The 23,949-nt window shown below is 38.5% G+C and overlaps 1 protein-coding gene across 1 annotated transcript in view; it reads left to right on the top strand.

Moving 5' to 3' along the window:
* LOC150099140 (QRFP-like peptide receptor) overlaps nt 1-6,488 on the top strand; it is a 109,207-nt gene extending 102,719 nt beyond the window's left edge. The window contains exon 6 of the mRNA XM_090403761.1: nt 5,735-6,488. Coding sequence (XP_090259887.1) covers nt 5,735-5,922 — 188 coding nt within the window. The 3' untranslated portion in view covers nt 5,923-6,488. The remainder of the gene's footprint in view (nt 1-5,734) is intronic.
* The last annotated feature ends 17,461 nt before the right edge of the window (nt 6,489-23,949 follow it).

The following is a 23,949-nucleotide window of genomic DNA, read 5'->3' as shown; positions in this document are numbered from 1 at the left end:
TATTGAAGGAAAGTCTGAACTCATCAATTTCTCTTTTCTGTGGAAAATTCCCAGCGGGAAGCATTTAAGGGACCCAATGTACCAAGGGCATACCAGAATAATATTTCCGTTATGTTATGGGTGGCAAGCTAAGAATTCGTATAATTATTTCGAAAGGAGAGACCGTAAATGGTTCATTTTGGCACTTGTATTAAGCACCATCGTAAAAATCGCCATTTTATGAATAAAAACCAAACAAACAGTACTTGAGTTTCTGACGATCTGAAAAGTTATTCTGATATAAATGGAAGCTATTTCAGTCATATATGAGGAGAGTGCATTGAGCCTGTTAATTGAGTGATTTGTCTGTTTCAGAAGATAAAGACCGGCTAACTCACTTTCAGGTAAAAAAAAATCCCTTATAATGTTCTAGTCATCCTAGAGGGAACACATTCATGGTCATGTCAATACAGACTGACCTAGAAAAACTTCGTAATTATTAATACTATGTTCAAGTTATTTTAATGCCGGTTAAATCTTACATTTGGAGCATAACCAGTATAAGTAAGGAGAAAAAAAAAAGATTCTGTGGGAAGTTTTCGGTATTGAAACAACATTATAATGTAAATAAGGAGTTTAATAATAAAAATAAAAATAAGCAATTAAAACCTAACAAGTATCGTAAGTCGTACAGCTTACATTATCAGGGGCTGATACCTAAAATTTTTACAAAACAAAAGGCTGCTAACAATTAATTACACATATTAGATGTTTTTGGTAACTTCCAACTGTTAAATAAATCGATAAACCAGAATCCAAATGGTAAATTCGTTACTGTATGCGTGTTGGAACATTGCTATCACGTTCTGTGGTATCACGCGTACTATCCCAGGTCTGTGGCAGTTAAATTTTTTGATGAAAGCAGACCACACTTGATGTAAAATTAAGCCTTGATTTTTATTGCATTGTGTAGGGATCCTAAGCATTTGAGAGGCTTCTTTAAATTTTCTTGTAAGACAGTTACGATCAATAAATGACATTTTTGTTTGTTGCCAAAATAATTGCTTATTTTTATTCAACTCATTTATATTATAACGTGGTCTCAATATCGAAAACTACCCGCAGAAATGCTTACCACAGAAGTTTACGTTTGCATCAAGCAAAGATTCTGTTGTCATCTAAAAGTTCGTGACCTCGCGTGAACACACTAAGAGCGTTATTTTTTAGAACGAATATATATAAATTCGGTTACTTCTGATGAAAATTGTTTACCTATTTTCAACTATTAAACAAACATTGTATGGGAGAACTCGGTACTATGTTATGAAATCACAATTTTGCTTAGCAATACAATAAAATTACCTCATCCCGGATACACGGAATATTTTATGACAATCGATCGTAACGCCCTCTCTCACAAATATTCATTACAATGTGACCGATAATAAATAAATAAAGTATGTTTTAAGCAATCACGTTGCCATCATTGTCATCCACTCACATTTTTTATGCTTCTTAGGATTATTTTAAGAAATAGCGCTTTTTGGCGTGAAGAATGAATTTTTCCAGTTAATATTTTAATCAAAATTCATTTTGATTTGTTGCAGACGATCAGTTTTGTGCTCGGTAAAAAAAAAACGTTTTCGCAATCATTGGTGGCTTATGAAGTTACAAACCAGGAACACGAGTTGCCTTAGTATTGCGTTTTTTAAAACGCATAACCCTGTCGAAAATCGGTATATTTATTAATTATATGAAGAGCCAAAGGCTTCAATTCGGCGACATAAAATTATAGTTAAGGGTATATCTATGTCTTTTGTTAGTACTTTTGATGAGGCAATTCTCACAGAATTTTCGAACTTAATTTTCATCACAAACAAGCCAGAAATCGAAATCTCTACAGCTTATGTTTTTCTTTTTCTTTAAGGTGAATGCATACGAACTCAGGATGGGTGTGTGAATTATTATTAATAATAAAACAGACAAAACTTTTCGATTTGGGAATGAAAATCACTGAATAAAACAACCATAAATATCCGTTTGTTTTGATTTTAAAGGGCAAACTTTGTCGATGTAAGGAAAATCCACAGGTGTGAACCATCATTCCTTTTCAATAAGGATTCAATGCCAAGTTGAAGCCATTGTTTTGCTTCTTTTCTTCAGTAATGTATTTAAAGATGGCTTTGGAAGCAATTAGAAAATTGAGAAGGAAATCATAAAAATATTGCTTCGTATAAACTTTAATCGGATTTATATACTATTTTATGGTAACTTTATGTAAAACTTTATGTAAAAACGATAAAAAATGGTTGCTAAAGTTGGTACCGATATCCGCCCATTATTGGAAATGCCGGGTTCAAATCTCTTGTCTCATACGCGAGGAAACTCATGCGGTTCAGAGCCAAAGTCTCCCAGATTCATACTATGCTCGAAATTGTCTTACTGGCTGCAGTTTTCCACATCCTTAGAAGTCAGACAGGTGTTTTTAGCCTTTCTAAAAACGAACCCCTGCAAAAAACCTCAACATGATTTTTAGAGGAGTATGGTTTTTATTATTGTTTTATTATATGGTTGTTATGGTTATTTTAGAGTATGGCTATTATATAATAATAATAATAATAAAAAGTAGAGATAGTATTGGAAAACGAAATAGCAAAAATTCTCTGGGACTTTCGAATACAAACTGATCGTTATTTGGAACACAATAGACCTGACACCACAATTATCGAACATTAACAGGGTTGGATTATCGATATCGCAGTACCCAGTGATAACAACAAAGAACTGGAAAAAATTACTAAATGTCGAGAACTGGCAATCGAAATTGGTCGACTGTGGCTTAAACGCACCAAAGTCATCCCAATAGTTATCTGTGCACTTGGTGCAATTTCAAAGAAGCTATCCAACTATTTACAACAATTAAACATCAGCGAAGTGACCTCACATGAGCTAGAAAAAACAGCATTACTTGGAACAGTCGTTATTTTACGACGCTACCTGACGGACTATTCTTAGATTCTTCGGTAGAATCTGAATTGTTCTGTATCACAAGTCAAATTGTTGTTTAAATCATATCTTGTTTTGACTGTATATCAGTTATGTGAATAATAATAATAATAAATCGATATACATCCTACCTAGAGAGAATTAAAGGGAAAATTATTGTTTTACGGTGGAGCCATTCATGAGAAATACATTCGGAATGTTTGTGGCAGCACAAGTAGTTGTGGATACAGTCTTCATTTTTAGGACAATTTGAAATATTAGAGGGAAAAATAATTAATACGTTTTATTGTTTTGTTAACACACACACACACACACACACACACACACACACACACACACACAAAGAGAGAGAGAGAGAGTGAGAGAGCGGCTATTTTATTACAGATTCCTATAACAAAACAGGCGGTGGAGCCATTCAGGTAGTTCTCTCCACGAAGAGAAATTCCAGAAATCTTCTGGTCATCCCACCCACCCCCATACAGCAATTATGAATTTTGAATTTCTGTTAGATTTTCTGGCTGTAGAAAACAGAGTTTCAATTGATCTCGAAGATGTCCACCGAATCATCTTACTTAATCTCGGTAAGCAGAATCATTGTTTACACACCCCTGTTCAAACAATTTCGAAAAGAGGCTAAGGAGTGGATCTCAACGATGTGAGTAGAATTGCACTTCTAGTTACCTTACGTAAACCCACAAGAGCAAAAGGTATTCGTGGCATTCGTATGAAAACTGGCTATAAATATACAAGCGGTAGAATGATTGCCGAAGACAGCAGTATCTACGTTTCAAATGTATGATAATACGTAAGGGTTGACCTCAATGAAAGACATTCTTAGGGTCAATCGGAGGAAAAAAAGCAATCAGAAATGGACACCAGAGGAAACGGGATAAAGGTCCAATGCGAGGGCGAAACGATCTTCAAGTGGATTAAGTAGTTCAGCTAACCAAATATACCCACACTTGTTTGTCCATTTATCGTAAATCTATCCGAAATATTCCTGGCTGATTCGATTAATTCTCGCATTACATTTTGGTCACATGTGCAGCTGGCAAACAAACAAACAAATTTAATTCTCGTTTATAAAAACTACGCGAATAACTGTGCTCTCTTAATGGTCGCATTCCTCGAGCCATGAAGACCCTTCCCCCGGATTCCATCGGAGGTCATTTATTCAGGGACAGCCGCAACAGGCTTGCATTATTTCGTAGGGTAAGCTGGCTACATTGCGATGAGTGTTTGTTCGAGTGAATGTCTCGGTAATGAGTTTCCCACTCCATTAGGTGCAATTCTTTTATTGCCAAATGGGGTCGTGTTAATTCAGGCTGGATTAGACGTTTAGCCTTTTCCTGTAGCAACAGCAAAGCTTCTGAAATGGTTGGAATTTCTGGCAACGTCGTTTTGATACCGGAACACGTGCCTGGATATTGCGTAATGAAGTGCCCGATAAATAATGCGGCATTTAGCTCGAATTGTTACTAAATGGCACCATTTATTTACAGGGTTAATGAACAAATCTACAGCCACAAGATCCCGTGTAAGTAACCAAGGGGACGGTTAAAGATTAGAGTGAAAATGGGATGATATTTTGTGCGCTGTTGTGGAATCAGTGTGGCTACAATGAATTCGTGGAATGGTCTGATGGTTCTTTCATCGATCTGGCGAGAACAGCCTTAATTTTATCTTCAGCGGATCTATCCGTATACCTGAGCTCACCTGTGCACTTTTATCTCTGAGCTCGAAGACATCATTAGCCAGTCACGCGTCATTTAATAACCACCCATTATTTTATGGCCATGTTGCTAACTGGATAAAAACTGGTATGAGATTGCGTTTAAAAAAAACGAGTTGTACCCTCTCTCTCGTTCTCTCTCTCTCTCTCTCTCTCATTCGCTGCTGTTTCCTGCTATAATTATCTAAGCAGGATGTTCCGATACGTTTATTTCCTCCTTAAGACAGGAGAGAAAGCCCGAGAAAAGCTTTCCCTCTTGTTGCAATCAAATATCCACTTAATGGCTTAAATGCAAGGCAATCTGTGTCTAATCATGGATCTTCTCTGCACAAACACACAAAAGACGAAACCTAATCTCCACTATGGATCTAAATGGAGATTATTTGCAACATAGAGACTGCAGATAGCATTTATTTATAATTAAGACAGAATAAAACCGAATTAACAAAGAAACACTACATAAACATACGTTCAGTTGAAGATGGTGCCTAACAAGAAAGCCAGCAGTTAGAACACAATTTCACTAACACTTTTACTGCAACCTCCTAAGACGTTCTTAACACCCACAGTGCAAAATACTTTGTGTCGCAAGTATTATTCTAGATATCACCATGTAAGAGTATCTTGGATGATGATTGCTAATATCTGCAAAATATTCTGTGTTTAAGATTGCAATTGGTGAGCATACTTGAGATCAACCCTTTCAGTTCCATCGGATCGTAACTCTGGACGACACACTAAAACCTAATTCCTATCAATCTGAAAATTAATGAAATCGAACAGTAGTGTCATGTCCTGCATAAGAAACAAATATCATCCTGGACCAATTATTTGTATTTTTGGACAGCAATGTTCTGGAGTCAAGAAGTGGAACGTACCTCTGCGCTCTTCCACTGATAAACTCAAATACAAAAAGAGTAATGGGAGGATTTCTCGTTTCTTAAAGAATTTTTGAAGTCTTTCTTTTGTTGTCGCGATTATCATTTGTTTTAATTGACTTTTTCTTTCTATTTTCAGGGTCGCTTCTCTCCCGCAATACTTGCACCACTGCAATGACCTCCAGTCCCTCACACTGTCGGAGTAAAGTTCTCAACGGTACTCGATCCATAGAAATGAAACGAATGCCGAACAGCAATGGAGTCAAAGAATCATCGGTGGCTACAACTGTGTGCGAAGAAATGGAAATGACCACGAGCTTCAACTAGTGCCACCTGGCGAATATTTTTGTAAGGACATCAAGAGAGCCCACTTAGCCTGGATTTGCGGTAATGAACCTAAGGAAGTGAAAAAAAAATTGACTGTACAAAGCGTACTCAAGTCGTGTGCGTCCAGCCCTTGTTGGGAGGGTTGTGTGGGAGCTGCTAAGACTACTTTAACATTACTTTTTATTATGTGGCCTCTTAGTTGCCATTTACATACCACGAGGTTTTTACGCTTTTGGACCACTAAAGTGTTGAACTTCATGTTTCGGTACTGACCTTCCTCCAAGATTCAGAATTCCTCAATGAAATCTTCCTGTCAATTCCTCAGCCTGTCCAGTCGGAAAGACCGCACAAACAGGGAAGTATATTTGTTTGGCCAATTTATTCGAAATCTTTTTTTATTTCCATCGAAATTTGAAAATCCTCTCACTTCCAATAAAGGACACGACATTAAAAGTAGAACAATTCCTTAAAGATACTCCAAAATCTTGAGAGGTTATCTTGATCATAAGATTATGTAAAAGAGTGGACCTTGTAAACAGACCATTAGGTTTTGATTCCCAGAACGTAACCTATCTCTCTCTCTCCGCAAATATCGTATATATATTATATATATATATATATATTGAATGTAATTAAAATGTATTTGTCTTTGTAAACAGAACCGTTTGTCATATTCACTGTTTTTTAATTACTGTCAACCAAGTTTCGTTTCTATCTTAAATCGTCAAGGTTTGTTTTACATTTTAAATCTATATTTTCTTTCTGTTTGTCATCTTGGTCGTTTTTTCTTTACAGGAGATGTAAGGTGATTAAAAGACTCCAGGCATCTGAAACAAGGTGATTTATTATGTATACGGGGTGTGGCTATAAAGTGATGAGACCGAATACGATACTTAGCATTGAGTGCTGATATATCACGTTACAAATTCCTCGTGAGCAACCATTATTAAATGAATGACAAATTTAACGTAAAAGTTAGATTTAGACAAACCCTGAAGACTTTGATCAGAAAGGACAGACAAAGGTGACGCACCAAAACACGGGTAACATATTGCGGTCCTGTAATTTTCCAAAGTTGCCTTTGAATAACTTCTTGCATCTTGAAGAACTAGTAGGCGTCTTGAAAGGACAAATATGTGATAGCGATGATGTTTTAATAAAAGACTTTGAGTGAACGTAGCAAACAAAAAATCAAGATATCTGTTGAACTCGGGCTACATTAGTTAGCTTATGTGTGTAGGGCTTCCTTTTAGGGAAGGTAGTGTGTAGGGAAGCGATTTTGAGGAGGACCCAAATAATTGAAATGCGTCAGTCAAGTTCTCTTTCTTGTTTCATTACTTTATAGCTAAACCTTGCAGGTGTATTTGAATTGGTTCCTCACATATGTAAATGCATATCAAGATGCCTGGGTATATTCTGTAAGCAAAATAAAGTTTATGGGAATTGTCTGTGTGTTTGTAAATAACTCATTTGCATAACCAAAACAGAGAATCCATTAGTGATTCTATCACTGAAAAACCATCAAACTGTGTTCATATTTTTCTCGGATGCCCTTAGGGTAACAATTTATCCAATTATCGTTTCAAAGAAAATAAAAAAGGACATATAGCCAATCTTTATGTTACTTATAGAATATTTTTAGACCGAATCCTGTTCGTCCTTCCGTCATTTTGCAAGGTTGACTTGTTTCCAGAGTCTTTAAATGTTCTTTCATGTGACCGAACCAATCAAACGGCAGCGTTTGCTCTTTCATCTGCCGATCATCCCAAACAACAACTTAGAAGGTCCTTCAAATTTCGTATCAAGTTCAGTTTCCCATTAAAGAGTTGCCCGCGTGCATGGTTCAGTAGCAAAACTACTTCAGCTTTAATTTCGCCTTCGAACAGAATTTTTCGTTTACAAAGCATTGTGAGAATTAAAAGAAAACATAATTCAATCACTTTACAAATTAAGATTCGTTTTATCGCCTGGAAAAAAACCACAACTTTTCTCTAAATATTCCTAATCGGGGTGAATCGTTTATAGTGCAAGATCAGCGCAACTCCTAATGAATTTACAGAAAAATAATTTTCTTGGAATACGCGATTGATTTAAAGAAAACCGCGTTATAGGAAACCATCTTTCCGTTACCATAGTAACGGAGATCCTGCATCTTCGCGATGGCCTCGATTAACTAACTTATAGAGCCTCGAAAAAGACTTAAGAAATTTCCAACATTGCCGTAATCGGATTATTGTCGATACCAATGCATTTACGGCAATGAAAATTGAATTTTAAAGTGCTCGTTAATTACAGTTAAAATGGGAGGAATTCATTTTTAATATCGGGGATATCGTATTCATACGTATCGGTATTCAATTTCCTAAAAGCCATTTAGTTTTAGTTCCATCAAGTTATTAATCCCCGAAATGTCTAGACAAATGCACAAACAATGGATGATAGGAACTAACGTGTTTACTTAGTTGCTAGGAAACAGCTCTCGTTCCTTCTCTGGTTTCCCTAAACAAGCTATTTTTTTTAATTACCGAACGAGGTATAATGGATGTTGACTTTCCACTTTGCTCTCCGAACTTTGGAAGTTTGTCTGAGCCACATTCACTCGTTTTCCACCCCCATCAGAAGTGTGCCGAACCCCTGGGGGAGGGTCACTTACTTATCGGCGTCCGACGGCAATCCAAAGAGCCCATCATCCACTCGATGCCACTCTTGGCTATTGACTTCGCCAAAGAAAACAGATATTGATTGTGAGATATTGATACAGTGACGGCTGTTTGCCGTTGCTTCTCCGTGTAAGGCGTTTGTTTTTGCTCGACTGCATCCAATGTGACAACTCTATAGAAGGTCCGTAAAAAATGTCTGTATATACGATAGACGCTGTTTTGATCACGGCAGAACCTTAGATATGCAACAGATATAGAAAGTTACGCGAGTCTCAGTAGTCGCGCACATCTCAGCCTATAGCATCCCCAGTTCGCTTCAAACAAAGATCCATTTACATCTGCGATCTTTTTATTAGTGTGTTCTTCATATCACGACAGTACAATGTACAGTTGTACACTCAATATTTTCTGATAATAGCAAGTCGGATGCTAGCTAATTGGTCTGTAGTAGTCCTGGATATTATTTATTTTCTCCTGTTGGTAAAATTATTATTATTATTACTGAATTGTGCGATACTGTGGATGAAAGTACAATGTGGTCGAATCAGAGTTTTTCAATGAAATTGTGAGTTACCATTTCATTGGAAAAAACCGATTTTTCCACCCCGAAAACCTATTTTTTTTTCGTTCCAGAAAGACACACACAATATACAGACAAAGGACACCACGGAAATAAGGATTAGCCTCCCTATTCGGCTAGATTTAGTTTTCGAACGGCTGCTCCGTAAAATGCTGGCACCAGATACGTGTGGTGGTAAAGCAAGAAGAGGGCCCTCTCCTGACAGGCTTTTGGAGATGAAGTCTTACGAGAGAAAAGTTCCTTTTGGAGTTAGCAATTCATTAAGTGTAGACCATGTTCGTGGCTTTGTATCCAGCGAATTTATGAAAGTGGTTGGCATTCTCTTTTGGTTGTTAGTTGGATTTTAGTGGTTTTTTCTCGCATTTCCATCTGAATGTTGTTGGGGGACTTCATAGGTCTCTTCAAAGGTTATCTTTTAGTGCAATATGTTTAGAATATCATCGCTTGAGTTATTAAGGTCTTCTGTTATTTATCTGCTTTTTAGTCGATTTTTATACATTATGATAAACAGGAATAAGAGACGCACATATAAAGTTCATTTATGTTATGCAGTGTGTGCTTCCGTATGTTCTCTTATAAAGTTATCACGTTTGCGATTTTTGCAGCAGGAAGTACGGATTATGAGTGGTCGAAGATTGTACTGTTGGTGATTACATGCACGTGATCAGCACCAAAGAGACGATTTGGTGGACGACGTGTACGTATCCATGGGAAACCGTATTGTGATATAATCGATGCATGATCGTGTTGGAAGTTTATTTTTCACTTGGTTAGACTATAATAAGTTTAGTTTAATCTTTTATCCAAGTGTGAGCAAACAAAGTTTGCACCTGAAAGTATCTTCAGGACTGGGGTAAGGTGGTACAACACCAGGGCACTCCTTGCAAAGGTGGAACAAGCTAACATCACTCCTATCCCCAGTCCTGAAGATACTTTCAGGCGCAAACTCTGTTTGCTCACACTTGGATAAAGGATTAAACTAAATTTATACATGATCGTGTTGGTGAAGCACGTAATTCTAATGTTGGAAGTTTATGGTTGTCCTGATTTAATATGCCAACATTCGTGTTAGTGTTGAAGAGATGAAGCCAAAGATATTTGTATTGATGTACCCTATTAGATGAGCCGATCTGTTTTGCGATTGGAGGGAGTGATAGGTTTGTATCTGGGGTTTGTATATTGCTTCGGGTCGTTATCTGTGATTTCCAACAATAGCTATGCATACTTGATGCAGGTTAAGGTACTGATCACGTGCTTCGTTCTTTACATTCCTGAATCCCGCATCCTATATAGAATGCACTGTAAAATGTAGAAGCTTCGGTCATGATTATTACATCCATCTTAGTCTGGATGTTACTGAATGGTGTCGAAAACGGGAGTAGTTTCTTTATTCTTCTTATATTTGTGTGTGTGTGTGTGTGTGTGTGTGTGTGTGTGTGTGTGTGTGTGTGTGTGTGTGTGTGTGTGTGATGAGTTCATTTTCTCACTGAACACGTCCTCCCAGAGTTTGTTATAAGAGTTAGAATTTGCTTTTCTGAAGGACAAGGCGGGTAGATGAGTGGGTTAAAGTAGCTGCCGAAGACTGGTTAGGTCAGATTGAGATGAAATGTCGCTGTGATGGTCTCATAAATACGTCTTGAGTCTTTGGTCAGTACAATTTTTTCTGTTTTTCTTTTTTCTGCTTGATGTGGGATCTAACCGTCTGCTATGTAGATTTGTGTTGGGAGTTATTTAGGAACTAAGGGTTGAAGTCGTTACTTTTGCTTTCTTGAGTATCATTCTATTGTCTATTATAGGCATTAATGTAAGGATAATTTTATGCACATTTAAAAATAAAACCAAAACTTTAATATGGAAAAAGGCAAAAATGACTTTCCCAAACTTATTTCCCAAGGATTCCCAAAGCTCCTCCCTTCAGGGTTCAATGAAATTATTGATCGTTGTAATCCTATTTGGTTGCAGGTGACACAAAACACAACACGAGCAGCCCGCAATTTGCTGAAAGCACAACAGCAGCTGGTCCAGAAGCGCGTGGTTTGTGGGTCACATGAGACGGTTGGGCTAAGCTACGAAACGATGTGTGGAATGAACGTGGGTTGGATTTGTGCCCTTATCGAGGACGATGGGTCATTAAAGGAGTGCGACGAACTGCGCTGAATTCGGAAGGGGGGACTGTAGTGGGGAGCAAAGGGTGTCAGGTGGGATTTTGAAGTTGACCGCGGACTAAAGTTTGTTATCTTTCCAAGAAAAGAAAAACTGAAATGGAAGCGTGTGAGAGCTTCAGCGACTGGATTTGTATTTGGTTGTGACACGTAAAAGTTTTCCCGCTAACTGAAGGCGACACAACGATGATTAATTGCACGAGATGAGAAGCCAAGGCTCGTTGCTTCTAATCACAGAGATAATTGGAGAAATGAAGGAAGAGACGACACTTTTGAATGAGAGAGAAGCGAAGCGTGCATCTTTTAAACACTTCTTGAATAAAAGAATTTACTCTCGGCCCCCATCACAAAACTCCTCCGGGGATCTCCTAATTCGCCAATCAGCAGACGACTTCTCCCGAGGCTACATTTCGATGCGAATTTCCACCGAACTCCGTCCGTTTCCGGGTTGCTATGACAACGGCGATTCTGAACGCACGCTGAGGTGACATCGGTTAGCGAAGTGAAGTAGCTCGAACGTAAACCAGGTGGGTGGGTGAAGAAGGGGTGGGGAGGTGTCCATGCGATCATCCACACGGAGCTGCAACAGACAGCATGTGACCGACACAACCGAAACTGTGTCGGTTGCGTGCATTGCAACTACTGCGGTCGCGAAGGCGTTTCGAATTTCAGATCACCCATCAGAGGTCGCCACCTTCGCTGGCATTTCGCATTCGTTTAAACTTTTGTAATAATTCAATTGCACGGAAATAATTCTCAAACTTGCGTAGTATTCTTGGCCTCTTCTTCCCCCCGTTCACCCCCCTTGTGGCTTTTTCTTCCCCTGTAATGATCTTATTTGCGAGTAATGAGGCCGTTTTAATGCAAATGTGGTTCTTCTCTCGTTTCTTAAGATTGCCCGATAGCATCCACACCGTAAGACTTCTACTTTGGACAAACAGAAAAATCCGTTGAACGGCTTACAAATCAACATCCTATGCGGAGTATAATCTACGATGGGTTCAATGCCTCGGCGCTATTTTGTCACATCGTAGGTCAGGAAATCCGGAAGGCGAAATTTCCCCTGCCTCTGGCACAGAATCGCACGTGATAAGTCAGAATAGAACGAAAGGATAACGTTGACAGAAAGAGTTTTTGCATTCGAAGAATTCATACGTGCTATCAGATGCTGTTTAATGCTAGCTCGAATCTTTCTGATGCGCGCACGTGTGTGTGTGTGTGTGTGTGTGTGTGTGTGTGTGTGCAGTCGTGTCTCAGGAGATACGCGAAATGCCCAGCGTCAATCCCACAACAACAGAACACACGTGACAGCGTGCAGGAATGGATCAGAATGCTTTTTATCGACTCGTGTCGTAGCTATCGAACCCAGGGGAGTTTTTGTGTTCCGATTTAGTAATCCTGTTTAGTTGAAAAGGGTCCGTAGAACGAACGTTAACAACAACAAATTCCGGTAAGATCTTTATTGCCTTTCATATGTATATATATATATTTTTTTTTTTCATTTTATATGAATCGATGTTGACTATCTGGAAAAATTTCAAGAAACGATTGGTTGCGTTAAAAATTTTCTTCTTTATGCGCCTGCGTGTTGCAGTCAGCTTTTTCTCTGCCCTTTCAAATATTATTTTCGGTTGCTTCCACGTTTTTGACGATGCATTCTTTTATCCTTTTTTCGGGAGAGAGAGACAGCTCGAGATAACTTCCAAAACGCAATTCAAATACGGCAATTTATTATTGGTATTATCGTCGTTCTTTCAGGATGGTTGGCGATAATACACGAAATGGTCTCCGTACAGGATGGCAAACGCACTAACTTTGCGAAATCGTTCTGGAGAACGAAGTAGGCGCCACAGTCTTTGGAAAACGGTCTTCTCCAGGTTGCGTGCTTCTAAGAAAGTAGACCGGAGTATCAGATAGAGACTGAACCCCATAAACTACGGAGACCTACTATCTCTATCCAAAAAAAATTGTGGCGCCTACTTCGTTCTCCAGAACGATTCTGATTCTGATTTCGTAAAATAAAATAAAATAAACCCTGTACTTTATTTTTAAAAGGAGGATCGACTGATAGAATTAGGGATAAATAATTCGTTGATTTCTACAACGTATTTAAAAATACGCAACTTTACAAAAAACGTGATTTGTGTGAAAGTTTCCAGAAAAAAATGAATCTGGAATGGAAATAAACAATTTATTCACCGAGTTCATTACCGCAAGCGAGTTACCAACTGCTCTTCAAAGACTCGCTTAGCGACACTGAGAATAAAATGACCCCAAGAACAAGAACAGTCGTGGTTTGAAGAGCGGCAGTCGCTCTGCTCGGTGATTAATGCTGTCGGAAGACAAGGCAGTGGGTGTGTGTGTGGCAAAATTTGTATCGCATCGTATTCAGTGCTGGTTATCTGGTTTCTGTCAAACTTGAGCTGTTGCCAAGAGTAGTGTACACGATTTAAATTGGGATCGGTGAAATGGAAGGCTTTCTTCAACCTGATGGAGCTGGTCTTCCTCCAAGGCATGTACGCACCAGCTCACTTTGGATTGCTTGTACCGAGTAGGAGATTTATGTTCTTTTTTTTTCGCGCAAGGTGGTCCTTCTCTGTCTGTCCGAAATACTGTGTTCCACTTTGACATAGGACATAGAACACTTAGGAAGGAGAGGGGGGTCTTCCGGTCTCGTCGGAGGAAGGTAGAGCTTGCCAAGAGATTTGCAAACTGTTCTAATTCTGTGTCTCAGGAGTGAATCAGTCTGTCTGTTGTACCTTTGATATAGCGTAGAGATCTGCTGTATGTATAGTGCCGTTGGGGAAGGGGGAGGAAGCGTGTTTATGAGCTTGGCTAATTTATTTCTGTTATATCCGCTTGTTCAAATGATGTAGGAAAAGCTTCTTGTTTCAGATGCAACGCTGGTGTTGAGGACGCCCTGCAGGCTAAAGTTTTGAAAATTCCATTTTTTTCTAAGCAGGATGGTGATGATAAGTGCCGTGTAGGTTTGTATGTTTGGGGGGGGGGGGTATTACGGTAAATTAAACACAAGAGGGAACCATCGCCTTATAATGAAAGTATTCAAGGTTAGAGTTTCTTTTTTTCCTTTTCAACAGTTCGGAGATGGATATCGCTGAAGAACTGAAAAAAGTTAGGAAGAGCCTTTAGACTCTCTTCCAGATGTAGTGCTAATCCTCAGGACCTATGCTGCATCCAGAAGCTCATTTTACACCATTCGAACAAGGTGGATGCAAGAGAAAAGCATCCTCAAACAATTCTGAAAAAAAAAAAAAAAAAATCCCCAGCTTTCCAACTTAGGATGTGCATCACATCTCTTCTCTCCATTAGAGTACAGCACATAAAGCGGGATCGTTCGTAAAAAAAAAAAAAAATATATATATATATATATATATATAGAATTAGTCTAAAAAACCTCTGAAGAAGTTTTCACCTTCCTAAGAAAAATGAAGGATTATCACCTTGCCAGGTTGTGCAATACGCCCAGTCCATGTAAATCCCACTATTTCGGACAGATAGAGAATCACAATGAAAAAAAAAAAAAAAAACAGAACATGAACAAGCATTGATAAGGGGAAACCACAAAACGAATTAGCACACCATGCCTTGGAATAAGGATGGATGAAAGCTTGGTTATCGCACAAAACTCAAGTTAAAGCACCTAGAAAGTGCCAAATTCTGTAAAACCTCAGCGAATTTAGAATTGGCTCAAGTTCTGAAGAACCTGATTAACTACATCAGCTACCACCAACAGAATTGATAGAATGATCCTTCTCAAATGTTGGCTTACCAACCGATCCTTCCATCATAGATTACCACGAAGACCGGCTTTTTGGTCGCCCTCCATTCACGTGATGATCTCGACGTGATTTCATTCTCAGTCTTCACTGAATGGGTTAATAATTTTTTTTTTAAATTTTCACTCCAGTTTCATTTAATTTTTGTTCAGCGAACTCGGGAATGATGCGACAGCTTTGGAAATTTTTACGTTGAAATTTCAAAAAATATCATCAAAAAAAAAAGAACATTTTATTGAATTTTCGTTAGAAAAAGTTATTGAAAAAATAATTAAAATTCAGTTGGATTACAGAAGGAAAATAAAATAAAAAGATGAAACTGTATAAAGGTTAAATGTCAGACGAGTCCACCCTCTCACAAAAGTTGAATTTAAAAATATCGCTGGTTTATTCTTATTCGGGGGTTGGGCAATGAGTACAAGCCTTGTTGTTCTTTTCTATTCAAGAGCCACATCGAGAAAGACTCTTTCCAGGGAGCGACCGCTTGGAATGAGGTAATTTACCCAAATGTCAACCCACAGCTTGATAAATGCACTCTGGAAACAGAACACAATGGTTGGGGTTGGTTCCACGTGAAGAGAAATATTATTTGTACCTGAACAAAGACGCTCTGTTTCGTGGTCGTTGTGCAAACGACACGAGAAATGCGATCAGCGGAGTTCTCAGATTCACTTGAGGTTTCCGTCATGAGAAAGGCGAACGGAAAAAATCACCAATTCCATTATAAACAAACGCGAACTCGCGTTTCGAAAGTCGCGGTCAAGGTCATCAGAAGATTAGGCCGTGAGGACAACCGACACCAAAAGTCTTCCGCCTTAACATGATGGTAGTGATTAAATGGCAGCCCATCCTATCGATAGAAGCAATCACGTGGTAGGAAGTGAAAGTGGGTCGGGCGTTCTAGGACGCTCCTTTCCCCAGATATACGCGGAAGAAGAAAACTCACCATGAAATGCACTGATTTCTTTTAAACCAAGAAAATATGAAGTCCCTTTCATCAGGAGGAATGAATCCAAAGGTTAGCAAGGATTATTTCATTTCAATCAGATGAATGATCGGCTGAATCATCTTCACGCTCAGGTGAATCAGCCGATCTTATAAAGAGATAGTAGGGTGTACTTTTATTCCCAGAAAACAGACAAACCAGCCTACGAACACAGATATTGACGACACAGTAGATCTTGCAGGGAATTTCCTATAGATTTTAAAACCTGTCTTACGTAGGAGTGGAATAATAATAACAACAACAATTCTATACTGAAGCGTAAATTACGTGGCCAGGATAAACGATTAACTCTAACATGCGAATTAATAACACTCCAAGGCCAAATTATTATAAACACACTGGTGTAAACGAAACCTTCCTAAACAGTTAATTACACTTGGGAGACACCAGTTATGATCCACACGGTACTGGTGAAATTCCTATTTGTAGTATGCAGAGGGAAGGACAAGAGCGTTGCGACAACAACCACTCTTCATGTTTCATCAAAACAATGCAAGGAGGCAAAAGTAAACTGATGAGGTGGAGGGGGGGGGGGTTAAATGGTCAACAGGGATACATCCAGTGGTGCGCTATGGAAATTTTAACAGTCACCTGTGTTAATTTATCTTACATAAGAAAAAAAAAATTAACTATCAAAATATAACAAAAATGAAATCTTTTATAAAACATTTGATTGGCTACTGGTTTTATCATACGATTGGCTACCAGGAGGTAGAAGGATAAAGATAGCGCATGCGCTTATTTTATTTCCAAACTTGGGCACATTCGTCATAGAGGAGTTGAATTCCAAATAATCAACACACTGCCGAATTGACTAAATTTTGTTAGGTTATTACCGTATGAATTTGTCGCTTAATATGTTTTTTAAAAAAACAACATTTGTTTTGAAAAAATAAAAAGTAAATAAACAAGAAGAACAAGGGGCTCGCAAATTTGACAAAAATTTAACTAAGGGCACGCCCGAGCCCCCGCGGTCCCCTTATAGCTCACCACTGGATACATCACTTCCTGTTGACTATTTATCCTGTTTGTGATAGATACACAGCATTATATATATATATATATATATATATATATATATATATATTAAATTATTATATATATATATATATATATATATATATATATGTTAAAGATACCAAGCTATTTTAAACCTGGTTTTACTCCATTTCCCACGTAAGCAAACAGACAAACAAGTCAAGTTTGTGCCTGCAAGTGTTGTTGCAAGTGTAGCTGACCCTACACGTAGTGCAAGTCCAGGGCAACTCGTGGTAAAGGTAGAATAAGCTCTGATCACTAATCTTAATATTTACCCTTAATGCAAAGCACATCTCCTGGAGGAGATGTATGATGCTATGCATTAAAGGCAAGGGGCCACTACCCAGACCGGTTTCGACCTTTATTGAGGTCTCATCAGTGGGAGCCAGGCTAAGAAATACTAAGTTTTAAGTAATACAGTTTATATTTAAAATAACTTGGTATCTTTAAGATATATTATATCCAAGGTAAAAAACTTTCTACATCTATCTCTCATCCTGAGATTTTTTATTTAATAAGGTCAAAAGCACCTTATGATAACTTGTTTTGGTAAAATATTTATAAGCTGTGTATTACTTAAAACTTAGTATTTCTTAGCCTGGCCCCACTGATGAGACCTCAATAAAGGTCGAAACCGGTCTGGGTAGTGGCCCCCTGCCTTTAATAGATAGCATCATACATCTCCTAAAGGAGATGTGCTTTGCATTAAGGATAAATATTAAGAATAGTAATCAGAGCTTATTCCACCTTTACCACGATTTGCCTTGGACTTGCACTATGTGCAGGGTCAGCTAGACTTGCAACACTTGCAGGCGCAAACTTGACTGACTTGTCTGTTTGCTTACTTGGGAAATGGAGTAAAAAACCAGGTTTATATTTAAAATAACTTGGCATCTTTAACATATATTATACCCAAGGTAAAAAACTTTCTATATATATATATATATATATATATAGAAAGATGTGTGTGTGTGTGAAAAGCTTTTTACCTTCGGGATAATATATATTAAGGATACCAAATAATTTTATAAACTTGGTTTTTTTAAAAAAACTTTTTACATCTTTATCTCATCCAGAGTTTCTTATTCAAAGTAAAAGCATCTTGTACAACTTGTATAGGTAAAGTTGATAAGGCTCTGTATTACTAAAAACCTTGGTATTTCAGGGTCTAGCTACTCACTGAGGAGACTTCAAAAAAGGTTGAAACCGGTCTGGATAGTGACCCCCCATAATGTATAACAGTATACATCTCTTAGTGAGATGTGCTTTACATTATGGAAAATACTAAGAATAGTGATCAGAGCTTTAATCACCTTTACAACGAGTTGCGCCATGGTGTTGCACTACTTTTAGACTTTAACTACATTCAGGCGCAAACTTAACTGTTTTGCTTACTTGGGATTAGGAGTAAAAAAACCAAGTTTATAAAATTACTTGGTATCCTTAATATATATTATCCCCAAGGTAAAAAAACTTTCCCCCCCATATATATATATATATATTTTTTTTTTTTTTTTTTTTTTGAGAGGAGAGAGAGAGAGAAGGATATCTCAATAGGAACTTCACGAACAGATGAAGAGTTCCTATTCCTCTGTTCGAAACTCATAGGCGGATGCATTTCATTCTTATCCAGGAGCATAATTTTAAACCTGCGAGAGATTTTGCTTTTGGGGATATTTCTACGTCAAACCTTCTTTCTGCTTTGATATCTTTTACTCCAAAGATCTCCGTGGCTTCCTAACAACTTTCTTGACGCTCAGTCATGAACATATGAAGCATCCTATTGGTTTGTTTCTAGATACCAACTAAAATGACATATCTAAACCTATATATATATTTTTTTTTTCCAGCTCAGTGCAGAGGTGGCTGATCTTCGACTGACAGAAGTGTATACGTTTTTCTCCTCGAAGAAATTGTCGGTGGGATTTATATTCCCACCTTATTCATCACAATTGTCTGTGGAACACACTATAATACGTACAAATAAATAAATAGAAAGAGTAAAAGAAAGAAAGAAAGAAAGAAAGAAAGAGCGAAAAGCGAGAGATTTTTTTAAATTTTACTTTAGCCCTTCCGCGATATACATCAGATAACTATCGGGCCAGGACACGCCAACTATACTGTGTAGATCCAGTAATACTGTACTATCGGAGATGTAGGATGTTCTAAATCTTCACAGCATGTTTGCCACTTCCGCAAGCTGACTGTAAGTTATAGTACGGGACGAATTAGACGGTAACGTGTTTAGCTGACTTTCCAATCAGCTAGTGCATAACTCCTGCAACCCAAACTGCTAGAAATTGCTTGGATGGAGGCTGCGTGGAGAACTGTAGAGGCACGTTACGGCATGGAAACTGGATGTTTTCTCTATGGGCCATCTAAGTGTCTAAGAAAACAAATCGAGTGTCTAACAATACTCTGGTTGTTTCCTTCTGCCACACGTATTTTTTCTTTTCTGGATTCAATGTCTACAACTCGAACTAGCTCTTTTTTTCTCGATTCCGCTTGGGAAGCTGTAAGGGAAGCCGAAGTGTTTACTCTTTGCAACGAAAGAAAGAAAATTGTTCACCCCCCCCCCATCCAGAATTCTTGAAATTTCTCTACACTCACCTAACCCTGTAGATGTTTTCTTAACCATTTCTCCTTCCATCCAGGTACAGTGGACAGGTCTCTGCTCTTAGTAATAATATCATAATCTCGTATGTTTCATTTCTTTCTTCAGCTATTCACAACCTCACATGCTTTGACTACAAGAACTCCTAGCGGGAATATCTCCGAAACTTTAACTCCTCCTTTCAGAATACCTTTTTACTTCTCCAAATGTAGATATTTACGACTGTGTTACAGAAATTTCAATGCTGAATGGGAGACTTTATTCCCTATTAGGTTCAAAATTGTTCTCCAATATCTAAGTCATGGCGTTCCAAGAAGTATGTCGGAGTGCCTCAAGAAAAACATAGGGTAGAGGAAGTGGATTGAGACGAAGTTTTCAGCTTCATTCACAGCCTACACTGAAGACCACAACATTCGCAACACAATCAGTAATTTCTCCCCGACATGGAAGATATCCAGAATCACCTAAAGATGAAGACAATTCTTGGTATCATCTTCTCATCCAACTTCCTGCCCAAGATAAATCTCCTCCTTCTTAACCTGGAACGTTGTATCGCATGCCTCTGTAGCCTTCTACCAGAAGAATACTGAACAATCTAGATGCCAGAGAGTGCTGCTGATGTCCCACCAGTTGTGCTCAAATGTGTATTACTGAACTAATACTCATCATTTATCATCTCTACATTATATTATACTGCATTCCCTAAACATCATGAAAACCAGCCTTAAACAAGGGTCTTCCTTCGAACTATCGATCTGTTACTCTATTCTCAGTGTTGTCTAATGTAACTGGGAAAGTCATCGATAGCGATTCTCTTCCACAAGTTGATAACTGTCAACTTGTGGAAGATCTACAGAAGATCTTATATCTTACATCATCCACCTCAGGAGAAGTGCCAGGGAAATGTTTGAAGAACCGTGCCGTTGCACCTGAGTGTTTGCAATGAGAGCTTCTCAACTTATAGTAAGTGTAATTGGACTGTCAGATTTCTCTCTGGTCCTTAACCATGTGCAATGGTGCAGAAAGTTCTCGCTTCATATTTTCTAACTAATCTTGTCCCTCAGGGTTCTGTTATGTCACCCACCCTTTTCCACGTAGATATGAATGACTGTCTCTCAGTGATCTCAAAGTACATCTCCACAGTTTTGCTGATGATAACACTCGCCAGTGGTCCTACTCATACGACAAAACTACCAGTATTCAAACATCGCATGTTTCAATGTCATCTACTACCAGAGTCCCAAACCTTGATCTCCATACTATTGTTCGATGAGATGATACCAACTTAGTCACCTTCAATGCTACTGAAACAAATTTGTCTTTTTTTTTCCTCAATAAAGAAGTATCTTCTTTTTGATATGCTCATCTTAACATATCTCTCTTTAATAATACTCACGTCACTTCTATAGCATCCTCACTTTCCAAAAAAAGATGCGCACATCGTTTTTGACTTAAAACGTTATTTTTCTCCTGATCAGCTACTAATTCTGTACAAGCCACACATCTACAAAATCTTGTAATACTTCTCTCACACTTTTGTTGAACCACTAAGTACTCTTTATTTCATATTGTCCAGAAGGCACTTCTGTTGACTCTTTCTCATAGACTCCCTTCGACCAATGTCTCATAGACAGTTTCTGCATTGCGTCTCTTTTATAGCATTTCCATGGCAGTGTGAACCAGAACTTGGCATTCACCACTTCCCCATTTCTGTTAAATTCACATAATACGAGCAAGGGCTTACATTCCTTTACAGTCCGATTGCCAACTCACCGAGCCTGTTTCTATCTGTCTTTCATGCTACCAACCTCGATTCTGTGGAACAGCCTTCGTCACGAAGTATTTTCCCCAAAGATCACAACCTCCAGCTCTTCAAAAGGAATATCAAGAGGTTACTTTTCCTCTGATCCCTTCCTACTTAATAAAAATACTTAAGTGTATTTTCCACTCGATGTTGCCAACTCGAACGATTAAACTCTTCACGTGAATTAAAGTCTGGTGTGGATTCAATGCTGGCTATTACGTAATTAGTTAGCGAGCAGTCGTGCGCGTGAGTGTTAGCTACAGATGAGGGTATTAACAGTCGGGGATGAAGCAGCAAAAACGAGATTAGGAGCTGCATCGGACATAAGAGGATTACTGTCGCCTTCTCAAAGAACTTTGAGTAGCAGAAGTGATGCGAAGTAAGAATGACTCGCTTCTCAGGTCGCAGTGTTACTTTTCCTTAAACGCAGGTCTCGGAAACATTCTTTGCGCCATCGTAAATAACTTAAATAAATATTTTCAACCCCCCTTTTTATGCTTCTCGAAGGATTAATCGCGTGTCCGTCGCCAGCAGCTGTATGTTCATCGCAATTCTTCGTGATCTGCAGGATGTGGTTTGCAGTCTTTGGTATGCAAAAAGAAATAAAATCCAATCGCTAAGAGCGGCCTGCACCCGCCATACTCGTGTTGGTCTCCAAAGTAACAAGTGAAGACTCATGTGTGTGGGGGGGGGGGAGCCTTTTTTGTTTTTCATTTTTGTCGGGCAATTTAATTCTAGACACTCCCCTGGGGCACACAATTCTGAGTGGTCGGATAACCAAGTACAGCAGGTGCATTAGGTCCTGATGCATTTCGTAGCAGACGACGAAAGCGCAAATTCTCAACTCCCAAATGGAAAGAGACAGACGATAGAGAAGTGGTTGAATGCGTTTGGAGTTAAGATTTCTGTTTATACAAAAACAAGAATTTTCATAATTTTACCATCGCAAAAATTTGCTTAAAATCGCAAAATTGTCCGATTTTAACCAAAACTGAGATGGTGCCACAAATTTCAGTGTGTATATAATACCAAAAGTCTGGGCACATCTTTTGAGATTGTTACACGGAAAGCGATGGTAACAGGTGATTACCCGCTGTTGACAACACACGTTTTTGTTTCTCAATTTGTTATTCTCCGGTTCTACTCCAAACTTTAGATAAGACACACTCGGCTAAAGAATGCCTGCCATGGAGTTCATAAAAGCTATTTGGTCACCCTTTTATTTTATAGCCAAAGCAATACTGAAATAGAAAGAAAACTGAGAACTGATCAACCGTCATCAAACAGACCACTTTTGCTTTTAAGTACCGATCTCCTAAAGCCTAAGAAGGCGTCTCTGCTCTTCGGCCGCAGGCATAAATGCTTGTGATTGTCTTCAGATGGCAAATGAGTTTTACCTCCCAGTGTGAGACCGTCATCCTGAATATTAGACGCCTGAAATGGCATCAAAAACTTCCATGTTCGGTCTCTAGTGTCCAGATTATGCAAAAATATAATTTAAACATTTAAATTTAAAATTCTTATTTAAATTAAAATTTAAATTTTAAATACCAAATAAATAGTATAGTACGCCCACAGATTCGAGACCCTTCAACACTTTCGCGTATCTCACAAAAAGGAGAATCCATTCCGATAATCCCTATTATCGGAATGGATTATAGTAATCAATCTGTTTTCTGGGATGAGTTGTTTATTATTACACACCGGAAAATTAACTTCTCTCTTCTGATCATTGTAGTTTTTAAAGTGGTAACTATTTGGCTTGTATAACAGTTGGAAAATTTTACGCCTAAAGAAGAGATTTCGCGTGTTGTTGTCCAATTCGTTCATCGCTTTATTCCTTTCTCCCCTCCAACATGAATGGACTCTTCTTGGCAGTCTTCCAACGACAGCTCTCGCTTCTGTGGTCAGACAATAAGTAAAATGATGAAAAACTTAATGAAATTCAGTGAGACCTGTGTAACTCAGTGGTAGTGGTGCTTGCATCCTCTGCGCTTGGCTGCTCAAAGTTAGACCTAGGTTCAAGTCTAGTCACCAACTGGGGACACTTTTGCTAACCCTATCTTTGACCGGTTCAGAGTTAGTCGATCTCTGGCATGGACAAGTGGGTTTTTCCTTCTGCAAACTCGGTTTTTCGTCCCATAAACTCAAGAAAATCGACCGTAGTACCCGCATTGTTTCAGACAATAACATATCTTGTTAAGGTTAGGCACCAAGAGATGGCAGCACCTGTTCGCTGGTCTCTTCATCAGTAGCCGCCTATAATCAGTGACAAGCATAGACCAGTTATCTCTGATTGGCTACCGGTGGAGATTGTGCTGCCCACTCAGTCTCCAAAAGCTAGATAGGGTATGAAGGCCTAGCCT

This window comes from Typopeltis vanoorti, chromosome 14, assembly GCF_054136105.1.
Source record: "Typopeltis vanoorti isolate ZY-2024b chromosome 14, IOZ_Tvanoo_1.0, whole genome shotgun sequence".
In the NCBI taxonomy this organism is placed as follows: domain Eukaryota; kingdom Metazoa; phylum Arthropoda; class Arachnida; order Uropygi; family Thelyphonidae; genus Typopeltis; species Typopeltis vanoorti.
Note: the sequence above shows the minus strand (reverse complement) of the source record. Positions and strands in the feature narration are given on the sequence as shown.